Raw genomic sequence first — 14,299 nt, forward strand, 5'->3', positions numbered from 1 at the left:
ATCCCTCTAAAATAAAATAAGTAAGATAAAAAATAAAAAAACATACAAAAGCAAATCTTTAAAAAGAAAGAGAAAAACTTTAGATTTACACATTTTTTTTGGTCTTTTTTTTTTTCTTTTAATCCTCACCTGAGGATAATTTTCCATTGATTTTGAGAGAGAGTGGAAGGGAGGGGAGGAGATAGAGAGAGAGAAACATTGATGTGAGAGAGAGACATTGATTGGTTGTCTCCCATATGCACCCGGACCAAGGCCAGGGATCAAGCCTGCAACTGAAGTACTTGCCCTTGACCGGAATCGAACCTGGGATTCTTCAGTTGCAGGCTGACGCTCTATCCACTGAGGGCTCTAATCCAGCTAGGGCTCTAATCTTTTTTAAAATAGATTTTTCTGGGATGTAAGCATCCAAGTTGAAACTGCAAAATGACAGTAATAAAATTTCATTGATTAAAAAGAAAGTGTGTCAAAATATACCCCAAACAATTACTATGTAGAAATGATTCAAAGTTCTTTGAGAAGGTGGGAGAGGGAGCGAGGTTTGTTGAGGGGAAAGTGGAAGCAATAGATTTTTTAACTTTATCTTTAATGTTTTAATTATTTAAAAAGCAAATTCAGTATATTACTTAAGTAATTAAATATTAATTAAAATAATCCAAACATAAAAAAAGAGTTGTCATTACATGTATAAAATAAATTTTGAGAGGGCAAGTTATGATAAATGAAAGAATTAACATGTCTAATCTTGGCAGGTAGAATAATTTCAGGAGACCTGCCCTGCCAATACAGCCTTACAATCATTTTCTGACTCATTAGTTCTAAAACCATTAATATTGCATCACATGTATTAAGAAATGTTGGAATCATCACAGTCCTCAAATATTCAGGTGCCTGAACTAGTTTTTTATTTTCTTCCAGAAATATGTTCTGATTATCAACTTTCAATGACTTAAAGAAACTTGTTTAGAGTCAAACAACTTAACTTAATAAACATATATTGAAGACCCATATATTTTTTAAATGTTCAGGACCTTCTGGAGTTATAAATACTCCATTAGGAAATTGAATAATTAAGCCGCATAATTGTGTTTACATCTTTAAAGCACGTCCAATTCACCAAGGATTTGGTGGCTAAGTGCAGTTTTTCCTCACTGTGATAGCCTATTGAGAAAACAGTCTTTTCTCCTCAGGGAAAGAAAGGTATGGAAATCACATGAGAAATATTTTAAAGTACTTTTAGCAAAATAATCCACACCATATAAAAATCTGTTAGAACACAGTTAATCACAGAAAGGAACAAAACTGAAAAGTAGAATTCACTTTTGTTGAGGCTATAACGTAAAGGTGAGCACAACTTAACAGGTATGTCACAGGAAATCATAGCATCCATCGTCCAGTATATTCTAGATTAGCAAATAATTTTCCAGTAACTCTTTGTTTGGTATGCCAATGTAAAGCAGATTCCTATACACATTTGAAAGACAGCTAGAAAACACCTTAAAAATATTACATTTGAAACGTATAGTAAGGTGCATATTTTTTAGATACAGGACAGCTTTCTCTTGCTTTTATTTAAAAATATTTTTTTTCATGCATTTCAATGGTCATATGAAAAAGACATTTATTTTATTTTTATTACTAACCCCGAGGAAGGAAGAACAAATATGGAATAGGCCTCACAGCCTAGGAATCAAACTACACACCTTTCACAATTGTAAATGGCAAGTAATGGAAGAAGTCCAGGATACTACACTTATTCAGACTTCCACGCACATCAGTTTAAACCACATAAAATGGATGTAACATTTGGGCAACTGGCACAGTGGCATTTCTCTGGCACAGCTGAGAACCATTTTTAAATTGTATGACTTTTAGTCCCCACACTAGTTTAAACAAACAAAACAAAATTTTTATCTATCATGTAGAAACTTTCATTTCAACATATTAGCTTTCAGATCAACATATGCCAATATACAGGGGGCATTGTAGTTTCATTGCTCAAGAAGCTCCATTCAGCAGAAGAAAAAATGGGTAAGTTCTACGTACTCTTGTCTTTCACTGGAACGTGTTAACTGATGAGAGGAAAAATGTAGAATTCCATCACAAGGGGATACGAGAGGTGCTGGCATTATCCCTTTGCCATTATAATTCTTCTTCTTAGGATGAAACTTGGGATTGCAAATTTAGCTGAATTTACCACAGTTTCAACCTTTGTAAATGAGATAAAGTTCACAACCTGGGCCAGAAACCCCAAGCAGCTGTTGGGAGCAAGAGAGCAATAAGGACAGAAGAAAACAGATTTACCGCATTGTTATCAAGAATTGGTTTCCCTGCTATGTGCTTCCCCTCATCCGTTGGGCTGTTGACCACCATGCCAGTGTTTTCATCCAAACCTAGAGTGGAAAAGAAGCCACGTGAGGTCCAAAACCCAAATGACTTGATAAAAAACACCCTTTTTCCTCCAAAGGAAATAATCTTTGAAAGATGACTTTAGTGGATCATCTATACAGTGAGAGATATGGAACCCTTTATTACAAAAGGCCTCTTTGAATAGATGGGTTCCAGCACCCCTCAATACTGTTTTCTCAACACTGCTGGAGTTCATTCAGAGTAGAAAAGAGAATATGAAAAGCAGAAATGACATGAAACTGGCAGAGTGGGCCTGCCTTCCTAGTGGTTCCCCTCCAAGACCAGTCTCTAAGGCCCCTGAGAGTAGAGGTCATGTCAGCAGCCTCTGCAATGGATGCCCAGGACCCAGCCTGGTGCCAGCACAAAGGAAGCACGCCAAGACTTACTGAATGAATTAGCCTGTCCACAGCCCACAATTGTTTTTCAACCTACCCGATACGATCAGAAATCTGTCTAGTTAGAGCCCAGTTTAGAATAAAACTCTTTAAAAAAACTTGTTTGTGTGCATGTGTGAGTACAATAATTGAGCCCTCAGTGTGAATTAAAATCAGATTGATTCCTCCTTAGCATCGAGATGAGACTAAAAAAACAGAGCACAAACATTTTGATTGGTTGTGAGGGGAGCGCAAGGGCAAGCAGATTATATTGGGGCATGAGAATTGGGAGGACAGTACTCAGGGGAACTTTCTCCAGACTCCCAGTCTCTTCATTATATGAATCAAAGGAGAAAACGCAGTTGACTAGCATGTGGAGAAAATATACTAACAAAATATGTCAGTACACTGACAAGAAGGAAGAGCCTCAGAACAAAGCACAGAAACCTTTTGGGGAAACTGCCTCTCCCACATATCTTAAGTGGGGCTAAAAACTCAGTAGGGAGGAAAGCAAGCACAACGTCACAGTAGAAAAGGTCACATGTGTATAGTTAGATTAGTACAATAATTGTCTCTCAAATGGACTTGGAAAACAAGTGAAAGCAAATCCCATTCTGCTTTCCCGGGATTAAATGAAGTCCCATTAGCAAAACCATCTGTTTCCCACACAGCTTCTACTCCTTGTTCTGCAGGACTAATTCTCTTTCAATGAGCTTAACAAAAAAGAGTAAGAAAATCAAAATCATAGAATAGACTTTGCCTTATCACTCCTGGTCTCTAAACTCCTGGTGTCTTTCGGGTTGTTTTCATTGTCATATCCTTTTATTTTCCGTATTTCTTTCCCATTTCTTTAACACACCAGTAAGTTGCAGTTATAAGTAATGTTCTTACCTGTATATTGCATTGTAGCTCCTAAATATGAGTCCACAATTGATCCTAGTAATCCAGCCAGACCCCCAAATGCAATAATTGGCCACTGGGGAGCAGAAATGTCCAAATCATTAACAAAAACCAGCTGTGTGAGGAAGTAGGCAACGCCCACAAAGGTACCACCAAGGAGACTGGAAACAAGGCCCACTATCGTAACCCCTCCATTGGTCCCTGAAGAAGAAATATGGATAAAATCATCTAGTTAACAATCAGCAAACAATAAAGTCAAGGAAAGCAAAAAATTTTGGTGCCTATCCACTCAAGAGTAATTTAAAGACAGGGCTCTCTTTGATTTAATCCAAAGATCCTAAGACCATAGCCTACTTAGAAAACAGTCTTTTCTCCTCAATAACTATTGATACTCTAAGCAGTGAAGTAGAATGGTTCAGTGGAGCTAGACTGCCCGGCTTCAATCTTAGTTCTGCTGTGACTGTAGTGAAGGTACCTGACTTCTCTATTCCTTAATTTCCTTGTTTGTAAGATAGAAATAATCAAAGAACCAATTCATATGGTTATTAAGAGTACTTAATGGTAATTCATGTAGATCAATGCGTTGCACAGAGTAGGGACTCAAATACGTTATCAGCGGTTCTCAACCTGTGGGTCGCGACCCCTCTAGCAGTCGAACGACCCTTTCACAGGGGTCGCCTAAGACCATCCTGTATGTCAGATATTTACATTACGATTCATAACAGTAGCAAATTACAGTTATGAAGTAGCAACGAAAATAATTTTATGGTTGGGGGTCACAACATGAGGAACTGTTTTAAAGGGCCAGGAGGTTGAGAACCACTGCGTTAGCTGTTCATAATGATAATGATGAAGAAAAAGGAGAGAAGGAGCAAGAAAAAGAAAAGGAGGAGATAGAAAAGGAGGAAAATAAGACAAGGGAAGAGGAAGAAGGAGAGGACAAGGCAATGACAAAGATGACAAAGAAGTTGTAGTAGTTGGCAATAGCAATGGGAAACGGAGATACATGTGCAAGCACTAACCACATACTAGACCAGTGATGGCGAACCTATGACACGCGTGTCAGAGGTGACACGCGAACTCATTTTTTTGGTTGATTTTTCTTTGTTAAATGGCATTTAAATATATAGAATAAATATCAAAAATATAAGTCTTTGTTTTACTATGGTTGCAAATATCAAAAAATTTCTATTATGTGACACGGCACCAGAGTTAAGTTAGGGTTTTTCAAAATGCTGACCCGCCAAGCTCAAAAGGTTCGCCATCACTGTACTAGACCCTCAAGAAATACTTTATTGTTCCCCACCCCTCCCCCTGCCTTTTCCTTTCTCACTGGTATGTCTGTCAATCAATCTCTATGTTTCTGTATTGTTTTATCTAGGGCTCGCTAACTTTTTCTGCAATTTAAGACTACAGCAATTTTCCAATCAAGGAGACTAACAATTCTTCAAAGACTCTTAACTAAGAAACATAATAAATCAAAGTTTTTCTTTTGTTCATTTTTGTTTTTTTAAGAAACTTAAATAAAGACTCACCAACAGGAACTTTCTCCCACGTTGTTATTAGCCTTGGTGGGCTTTTACTCAGGACAGGGCCAATTTCTGAAGCCCATGTGTCACCAGCACAGCAGGCCAGTGCTGCCAAGAGAGACAAACACAACCAGGAAGCAGTGTGCTGCTTGGAAAAATCTATTGGGATTTCCCCGGGGCCATTTTCTATCATGTACAGTAGGGCCAGCTCTGTGGGTACAGCTCCATTACAGAACACCTGAATCCAATTCCTTTGCCCGCCTAGCAGCAAACAAGTAGAAAAAAGGACAAGAAATGATTTCTTCTCAGAAGGAAAATTATGCTGATATAGGAACTTAATTATTTTAACATTTAAGAAAAGAAAAATGACTACAATTTTTTAAGTGACTAAAAGTGGGAAGGTACCTTTGCCCACATTCTATATTGTTTTAGAATAATTAATGAAAGACTTTAGTGCTTCTAAAATTTTGCTCTTACTTGTTATTGTTGTGAAAAAATGATAAATTAAATCAGGCTACTACTTTAATTCTCATATAACATTTATCTATTTCAACAGTCTAAACATGTTTTGATTAAAAGCTTATATGTTAGGATGAAACAAAGTTACTCTTTGAAATATTGTCAAACATTGTCCGGCTGGTGTAGCTCAGAGGTTGAGCATCAACCCATGAACCAAGACGTCATGGTTCGATTCCTGGGTCAGGGCCCATGCCCAGGTTTCAGGCTCAATCCCCAGTGAGAGGTATGGAAGAGGCACCTGATTGATGATTCCCATCATTGATGTTTCTCATTCCTCTCTCCCTCTCCCTTCCTCTCTCTGAAATCAATTAAAAATAAAAACATATTAAATAATGTCAAATATAATTCATGTTACCTTCTTTATATTCTGAATCGAGACGCTTCTTTATTTCTCCCTTCCATTTAGTGAGTTTTGAAGAAGAAAGGAAAAACATCAGCAAAGAGGTAAAAAAGCTGAAATTTGCAATAGTTAGGATAAATCCAACTATTAGCCCTGAAAGAAACACATATACACACAGAATTACACTTAATCCATACATTAATACTGTGAAAAAAAGAATGGATTTTTCCCTGGTTATTTTCACATTATAACCTGAAATGTACATTTCCATTTTTACCAATTAAGATTACCAAACAGTAAACTAAATGTCATTTTGGTAAAATTGAGATGTATTTCTTACCACATTCTGACCTCCTTTCATGCAAACTATGCTATGTAAATGTAAAATATTATTTTAGAAACACTTTATAATGGAATTGCAGAACATAATATGATTTTATTATTATTAAACAATATGCATTATATATATTATCCTCCTATATAATAAAAGCCTAATATGAAAATCGTCCCCTTGGGTGGTCGTTCGACCAGGAGACTGGGAGTTCAACCGCTCACTATGACATGCACTGACCACCAGGGTTGGTGACCAACCTCCTGCGGCACCCAGGTGGGGGGCTGTGACCTCTCACCGGCTACCTGGGGGCGGGGGTGATGGGGACAGAGGTGCGGTGAGAATGTGGGGTGTCTGCCAAGTTCGTTCTCATCGTTCTCATCCCTCCTGCTACCCCCCTAGGACGCCAGGGTTAATACGCCAGGGAAGCCCCTCATGCTCAGGTGCAGGCGCCTGTGAGGAGCTTGCCCGACACCCACGCGGCCTCTTCTGGCTGAGCTGGGCCGCAGCCGCTGGGACTGCAGGGGCCAGTCGAGCTCCCTGCGGGTTCATGGAGGAGCTGGTCTGCGAGGCCAGCTGGGAGAGAGCATGCTGCCTGCCTGGCTTCCGTGTGGCGCCACTGGGCGGCCCAGAGGCCCACGCTGTGCCCCAGCCCACAGCATCCAGCTGCACTCACTGCATCTCCGTGTGGGGACTTGGGTGCCGTGATTCAGGCAGAGGGGTCTCGTGGGGGTCCAGGGGACCAGGTGCTGCCCAGGGCCCAGAGGTCAGCTGGGTCCTGCTCTTCCACGCCAGACGCTCATGCTTTGATAGCTGGCTAGGCCTAGGGACTGCACTCATGTACAAATTTCATGCATCGGGCCTCTATATTATAATATTTGGATGGCTAGTCCAAAGAATTTTCAAATTAACTCTGGTTCTCTCAGGGAGGTAAGACTATCAAGTCTTCCAGGTTTCTATTTTTTACATTTTCCTCCCATAGCCTGGCCAGCCAGCCAACCTCCCGTAGTCCCTTCCCCCAGCTGGTCCCTCCCCCTGGTCGGCTGGCCAACCTCCTGCAGTTCCTCCCCAGTGCTGGCTAACCTCCTGTGGTCTCTCCCCCTGGCCAGCCAACCTCTGTGGTCCCTCCCCTGTCCCTTCCACTGATCAGTAGGCCCCGACTGGCACTGGTCGCCAGCCAGGCCTAGGGACCCCACCTGTGCACGAATTCGTGTACCGGGCCTCTAATTAGGAAATAAGAGGAATAATAATTCCTCTCTCACTGGCTTACGGCAAAAATTTAAAAGAGATAATTTTTATAATGTGATTATATTTTCTGGCACGTAGGAGCCCCTTAATAAATGTTAATTAATATCATGGGTAGTGTCTTAACTGGTTTGGCTCAGTGGATAGAGCATGGGCCTGCAGACTGAAGGGTCCCGGGTTTGATTCTGGTCAAGGGCACATGCCTGGGTTGTGGGCTCCATCCCCAGTAGGGGGAGTGTAAGAGGCAGGTGATCAATAATTTTCTTTCACCATTGATGTTTCTCTCTCTCTCTCCCTCTCCCTTCCTCTCTGAAATCAATAAAAATATATTTAAAAAACAAAACAAAATAAGGTGCTTCCAAAGCACTAGAAGTCTCAAGGATTATGGCTGACTTCTGGCTTTAAAAAAAGCAAATTCTGTACCTAATAGATGCCATCTGGGCAAGTAAGAACTGTCTACACACTGTCTACAAATGAGGGCAGGTGTGAAGTTACACCCAAAATTCCAACCAAGGCGATTTAGGTATAATCTTTGGCATTATCAAAATTCTGTAATTTAATAAACTCAAATATAATCAATTGTATCACATGTAATTTCCCTAGAGAAAGATTATGGGAATCAAAAGAAGGCTAGTTAGCCCAAAATAAGAACATCCACAAGAGAAAAATTCTGAGATCCTCTAAATTAAATTACAGCGGGCCACAGAGTGGGAGAAAGAGGTTACGGTAATTATCCAGTTAATAGCTGTGGTCCAACTAACAGAAGACCGCACGCACTCCTGAATGTATGTTAGAGCTTTGAATGCACTTCCAGGAAGCCATCTAAAAAGAATGGCCCACCTCCAGAGGCCACTGCATACTGCTTATGAATGAACTTTCCTGACTGTTGCCCACAACCAATCAAAAGTAGCAAATATTTCTTCCTTAAGGACTGTGCATCTATCCTAGAATTGCCCCTGCTTCATCCCCTCTTTCTCTATAGCCAGTGTAAATTCTTTCAAAACAACATACATTTTTATTTTTTTAAAGATATTTATTTATTTTATTTATTTATTTTTTAAAGATATTTTATTGATTTTTACAGGAGGAAGGGAGAGGGATAGAGAATTAGAAACATTGATGAGAGAGAAACATCTATCAGCTGCCTCCAGCACACCCCCTACTGGGGATGTGCCTGCAACCAAGGTACATGCCCTTGACTGGAATTGAACCTGGGACCCCTGAGTCCGCAGGCCGATGCTCTATCCACTGAGCCAAACCACTTAGGGCAACAACATACATCTTTAAAAGAGCCCCATCAGTTCTCCTCAACAGTAAGTCCATAATGCCCTATTTAATAAGATAAAGACATTTCTGTCTCTCCAACCTGATTTGCTGCTGGTGTTTTGTATTGTATGTCCCAGGACCTGATCTTTTTTCCTGGCTAGCATATGACTCAATAACCCCTTTCTTTCACAAAAGCTTTCGGCCGTGGAGGTTTTTTGTTTAACAACATGAAGGCCTAAAGAACCAGAGGTTGGCAGACTTGTTGAACACTGTACAAGGAAGGAGATCCTTTGATCTGTGGATTTGCATTACTGTTTCTCAGACTTTGTGCTTACCTAAGCAACCTTCTAATTATCTTTTGACTTCTCAAATAACCTGACTACAAGAATAGGGCTTGCCTGAACAGTGATGTTCACATTCCAGTTGGTCTGGTAGCTCCATATTTTATCAGATGAATAAAGCAGCATTCTGACTCATGTATCAGTCCCTTGCAACAATGAGCAGCATAAACCAGGTTCCTTGGCTCTAGTCAACTCTGGGTACCTGATAGAATGAGGTTTCCATTTCAGAAAGACTGAATACCAGACCTGAACTATGTTGACTAAAAAGTTGTTAAGGCCCTAGCTGGTTTGGCTCAGTGGGTAGAGTGTCAGCCTGTGGACCGAAGGGTTCCAGGTTTGATTTCGGTCAAGGACACATGCCTGGGTTGTGGATTTGATTCTCAGTAGGGGGCGTACAGGAAGCAACCAATCAATGATTCTCTCTTATTATTGACTAGAGGCCCGGTGCATGAAATTTGTGCACTTGGGGGCGGGGAGTGTCCCTCAGCCTGGTCTGTGCTCTCTTGCAGTCCGGGAGCCCTCAGGGGATGGGGATGGGCCTAAGCTGGCAGTTGGACACCCTTAACACTGCTGTGGGCGTGGGAGAGGCTCCCGCCACTGCCACTGCGCTCACCAGCCATGTGCCTGGTTTCTGGCTGAGCAGCACTCCCCCTGATACACTCCTGTGTTGAGTGTCTGCCCCCTGGTGGTCAGTGCATGTCATAGTGACTGGTTGTTCTACTGTTTGGTCGATTTGCATGTTAGCCTTTTATTATATAGGACTAGAGGCCCGGTGCATAGTTATCATTTGTCTCTCCTGACTACAAATGTAAGCTCTCTGACAGTGGGATTTCTACCCATTTTGTTCACTACTAAATCCTAAGTGCCCAGAACAGTGCCTGGCATACAGGGAACCCTCACTAAATATTTGTTGAACAACTGAATTTAAAAAAAAGGTAAACCATTAAGCCTAATAGTCTTGGTAAGAGAAATTAAATTCAAACTTTCAAGTCAAAAGCCTGATGACATATTGACCACACTGACATGTTCAAAGGAATACAGTGAATAACTAGACTAGACAATATTTCTTTGGAGCAAATCACCTGCACAGTACTTTATAGTTTACAAGCATTTTTCCACATATCCTCTCATGTGATTTATTCCACATTCTAGAAATATTCTCTCAAGGAGACTAGAGCCCTCCGCTTTAGTGTTCACTTTAAGCATTGCCTCAATCCCTCCTCTCATTCTTCTATCAACATTGAGTATGTGTTCCTATGTCAATAAGGACTCTAAACACCCAGATCCTGTGGAAGTTCTGAAACTCTTCTCAATCCTAAGCATGATGGGGAGCATAAGAAATTTTTGGGCCTAGCAATCTGAATTAGTCCCAGTAACCTGCTTTCTACTGCACTCTCTTGCTAGCCAATAATTAACTCCATTTGTGAAAGAATGTAGGAGACTAGCAGGAACTCTGCACCTAAATTAATCCCTAATGCACATTCTTGTCAGCCTATAGCCTAGTCACCGCCCCTTCTTAATTATCTGGTCTGTCCTTGGTTCCTCCCATGCCAGGTGTCTTCTGGTTATCTGAGTTATGCTGTGCTCAAGGCTGCAAGCTTTCTGCAAGATATCTGCTGAGCACAATAAATCTTTCTCTACCCCATTTTATTCTCTTTAACCCTTCCAATATATATAGAGAAAGTCTCATTGTCCAGGTTGTTCAGGATCTGGATCTTAGGGTCACCTGAACCAGAAGTGCTGCTTTAAATAAAGGCTCTTTCCTGAACCTCAAAGTGTCTGACTGTCACTTCTGCGCCAATTTCATAAATTTCATAACAAGCACAGTAAAGGCATAATATGATAAACTTTAGTAAAATTCCTTTGACTATGAATAGTAGTAGTGGAATAAAAACAACAATAACTTACATTTGTAAAACATTACTATGCATGTCAGGTATTATGCTAAACATTTTGCATGGATAACTCCTCATGGTAAGTCAATGCCCAACGTACTATTATCCCCTCCTATTTTGCAGATGTGAAAATTACAACACTGAAAATTTAAGTGACTTGTAGTCATATTCCACAACACTATTTCCAAGTACTATTATATTTTTAATCAGCATTACAATTTTTTGTCCTTAAGGGGGGAAAAAGATACAAACAAAAAAGATACTAACATGCCATAGAATGAAGTGATTAGGAAAAGAGCAGAGGTTTTAAAATCAATGTACATATGTTTCCTAAGCAATTATGTGTGTAACACTATTTAAAGAAGCATAGAACACAGAAGCATAAGATCACGCTTATGCAGTCTTCAGGGACTTTATAATATGGTTGAAAATAGATAATAAATCACTAAAGGTGAATGTTCGTATAGTTTTAAAAGATGTGTTGTCCTACACATTATCTTGCTTGATCCTTACCAATAAGCCCATAGGTCCTACTTCACAAAAGATAAAGTGAGGCTCTGTGGAGTTAGGCAAGGTGGCACAGATCATAGAGCAGGAGTCCTCAAACGACGGTCCATGGGCCACATGCAAATACAAATACTGTATTTGTTCACGTTTTGTTTTTTTACTTCAAAGTAAGATATGTGCAGTGTGCATAGGAATTTGTTCATAGTCTTTTTTAAAACTATAGTCTGGCCCTCCAACGGTCTGAGGGACAGTGAACTGGCCCCCTGTTTAAAAAGTTTGAGGACCCCTGTTATAGAGATAGCAGGTAGCAATGCTAAGATTCAAATACTCATCTTCTAATTCTAAATTAAGCTAGGTAGAGATGAATGGAGGCCCAAGGGTGAGAAGGTAGAAAAGAAAATGGTAGCAGAAAACAAAACAAAAGTAGAGATCAGAAAAATAAGAGAAAGTCAATATACAACAGGGAAATCAAAGGAAGACAACGTCAAGAAGGACTTGACCTTTCTTGCTATAGATCAAGAATAATAAAAATCAAGGCAAGGATACCTGAGAAAGAATATTTTTAGCAAAGCATAACTCTGTTATTATATTTAAGGAGAGAGTGTTCAAATTATTTTCTATAAACAGGGTATTACTTCCAAAGTGCTCAAAACAGTGCCTGATACATAGTATGTATAACATTACATTTACAAAATAAATATAACAACCATTCCTAACACTTATTGATTATATGGTAAGACAAAAATCATATAAAAATATCAACATGGCCCTAGCTGGGTTGACTCAGTAGATAGTTGGCCTGTGGACGGAAGGGTCTTGGGTTCTATTCTGGTCAAGGGCACATGCCTGGGTTGCGGGCTCGATCCTCAGAGGGGGGGCATGCAGGAGGCAGCCGATGGATGTTTCTCTCTCTCTCTCTCTCTCTCTCTCTCCCCCTGCCTGTCTGAGATCAATAAAAATATATTTTAAAAAAATTCTTAAGAAAAAATCAATATGTCTGTTAGCTATTTTTTCCAATGGCTCCTTTATTTCACACCTAGGGAGAGTGCTCCAATGTTTCTGCTAGTAGATACTAGGAGTTTAATCCAACCAAAGGAGCAGAGTAACCAAGGTCCTCAAAAGTCTATTAATTTACTTGCTATAAATTACGAAGTTAAATTTGTACATTACACTAAAAGGGTATGTTACTATCTGAAAACTTGACAGAATAGGAATGCTGAGCAATGTGTAACTTTAACATTGTGATTTATAGTCTCGTATATTCAGAATTTAGAAAACATGAGTTTAAATTATATAATCATGCACTTATTACATGGTTAAACATTCAATACCAAAACATACCTCCTACAGCCCCACTGTGATCTAGACTTTTCTTTTTAAAGCCATTTGATGCGATCAAAACAGGAACAACCACAGAAAACAGCCAACGCCAAGGAGAAATAGGCTGCAAGTTACCTGAAAAATTGTAAAGGTAGAGTATAAATTGTGTGAAGTTTGCATAGCTTAGTCTCGGCTGTAAACATTGATAACTGCATTCTAGATTGAAATACTGTCAAAAGTAGGGAAACTGAAATAAAGTGACCAGTGTAAAATATTTATGTTGAGACTTGATATTTTCAGAGGCAATAACCAAGTAAGTTCTGTCCAAATTTACAACTATTTATAGTAATGGGTATTTAACACATATTTGAAGATTTAAAATGAATTTTTTTTTAGAGGAAGCATGTATTAATTCTCAAGAATAGCACAAAACAAACTCCTTTCTAATAGGATCCAATTATTCTTTTCCCTGCCTTTCAGAGATTTTTTTTTTTTAAGTAACCTCTCACATGCTACATATCTCAGGATTCAATGATTAGCAACTGATTTTTCCAAAGATTGCAGCTCATAGATGTTTTGCTTGGCTAGCATAACGTTTTTAAACAATCTGAGGTACCGAAAAAAACAAGACAAAAAAAAAAAACCCACAAAAAAACCCTAAAAAATAAAAACCAAAGAATAAACTATTTGCGTTAATATTTAAAGATTAGATTTCATATACCAATCCAGATTCTTGGCTTCTGCCTTGTAAACTAGAAACTTGAGCCATGTGGCAGAACTGACTATAGGCTGCCTCATTTATTTTTTTTAAAAAATGTTTTTACTGATTTTAGAGAGAGAGGAAGGGAAGGAGATAGAGAAATAGAAGAATCATAGATTGTCTGCTTCCTGCACGCCTGTTACTGGGAATTGAACTTGCTGCCAAGCATGTGCCCTAACCAGGAACATCTTGGTTCATGGGTCGAAGTTCAACCACTGAGCAACACCAACCCGGCAGAGGCTGCCTCTTTTAGATGAACCATTGTTTTCCCATTTGCGTGCCCACCATTCCTGACAGACTCCCTAACACCAAGGCTGAGTGGCTACAGTAAAGGAAAATCTGAACTATTGCTTGTGCCTATGTTTCTATCAAAAATGGGAAAATGAAAGACAAAGGTCAAATGTTCGAGAACAACAACAACCAAAAAAAAAACACAAGTGAAAATACTATTTCTGAAAGAGAAAAATATTTCCTCTTGTGTTTAATATACAAAGGCCTGGGACAGCTTCACTCATTTACATCAGGTGCCTGGCTCCAGGGGATCTTCACTTTAAATCCTGTTTTAT

General features: G+C 39.5%; 1 protein-coding gene across 1 annotated transcript in view; it reads right to left on the bottom strand.

The window, feature by feature from the left end:
• Positions 1-879: 879 nt before the first annotated feature.
• TMEM19 (transmembrane protein 19) overlaps positions 880-14,299 on the bottom strand; it is a 15,482-nt gene continuing 2,062 nt past the window's right edge. The window contains exons 2-6 of the mRNA XM_006759737.2: positions 12,995-13,108; positions 6,084-6,221; positions 5,216-5,470; positions 3,672-3,881; positions 880-2,390 (exon numbers count right to left, since the gene is read on the bottom strand). Of these exons, the coding sequence (XP_006759800.1) occupies positions 2,227-2,390; positions 3,672-3,881; positions 5,216-5,470; positions 6,084-6,221; positions 12,995-13,108 (881 nt within the window). The 3' untranslated portion in view covers positions 880-2,226. The remainder of the gene's footprint in view (positions 2,391-3,671; positions 3,882-5,215; positions 5,471-6,083; positions 6,222-12,994; positions 13,109-14,299) is intronic.

Source organism: Myotis davidii, unplaced genomic scaffold (genome assembly GCF_000327345.1).
Source record: "Myotis davidii unplaced genomic scaffold, ASM32734v1 scaffold54, whole genome shotgun sequence".
Classification (NCBI taxonomy): domain Eukaryota; kingdom Metazoa; phylum Chordata; class Mammalia; order Chiroptera; family Vespertilionidae; genus Myotis; species Myotis davidii.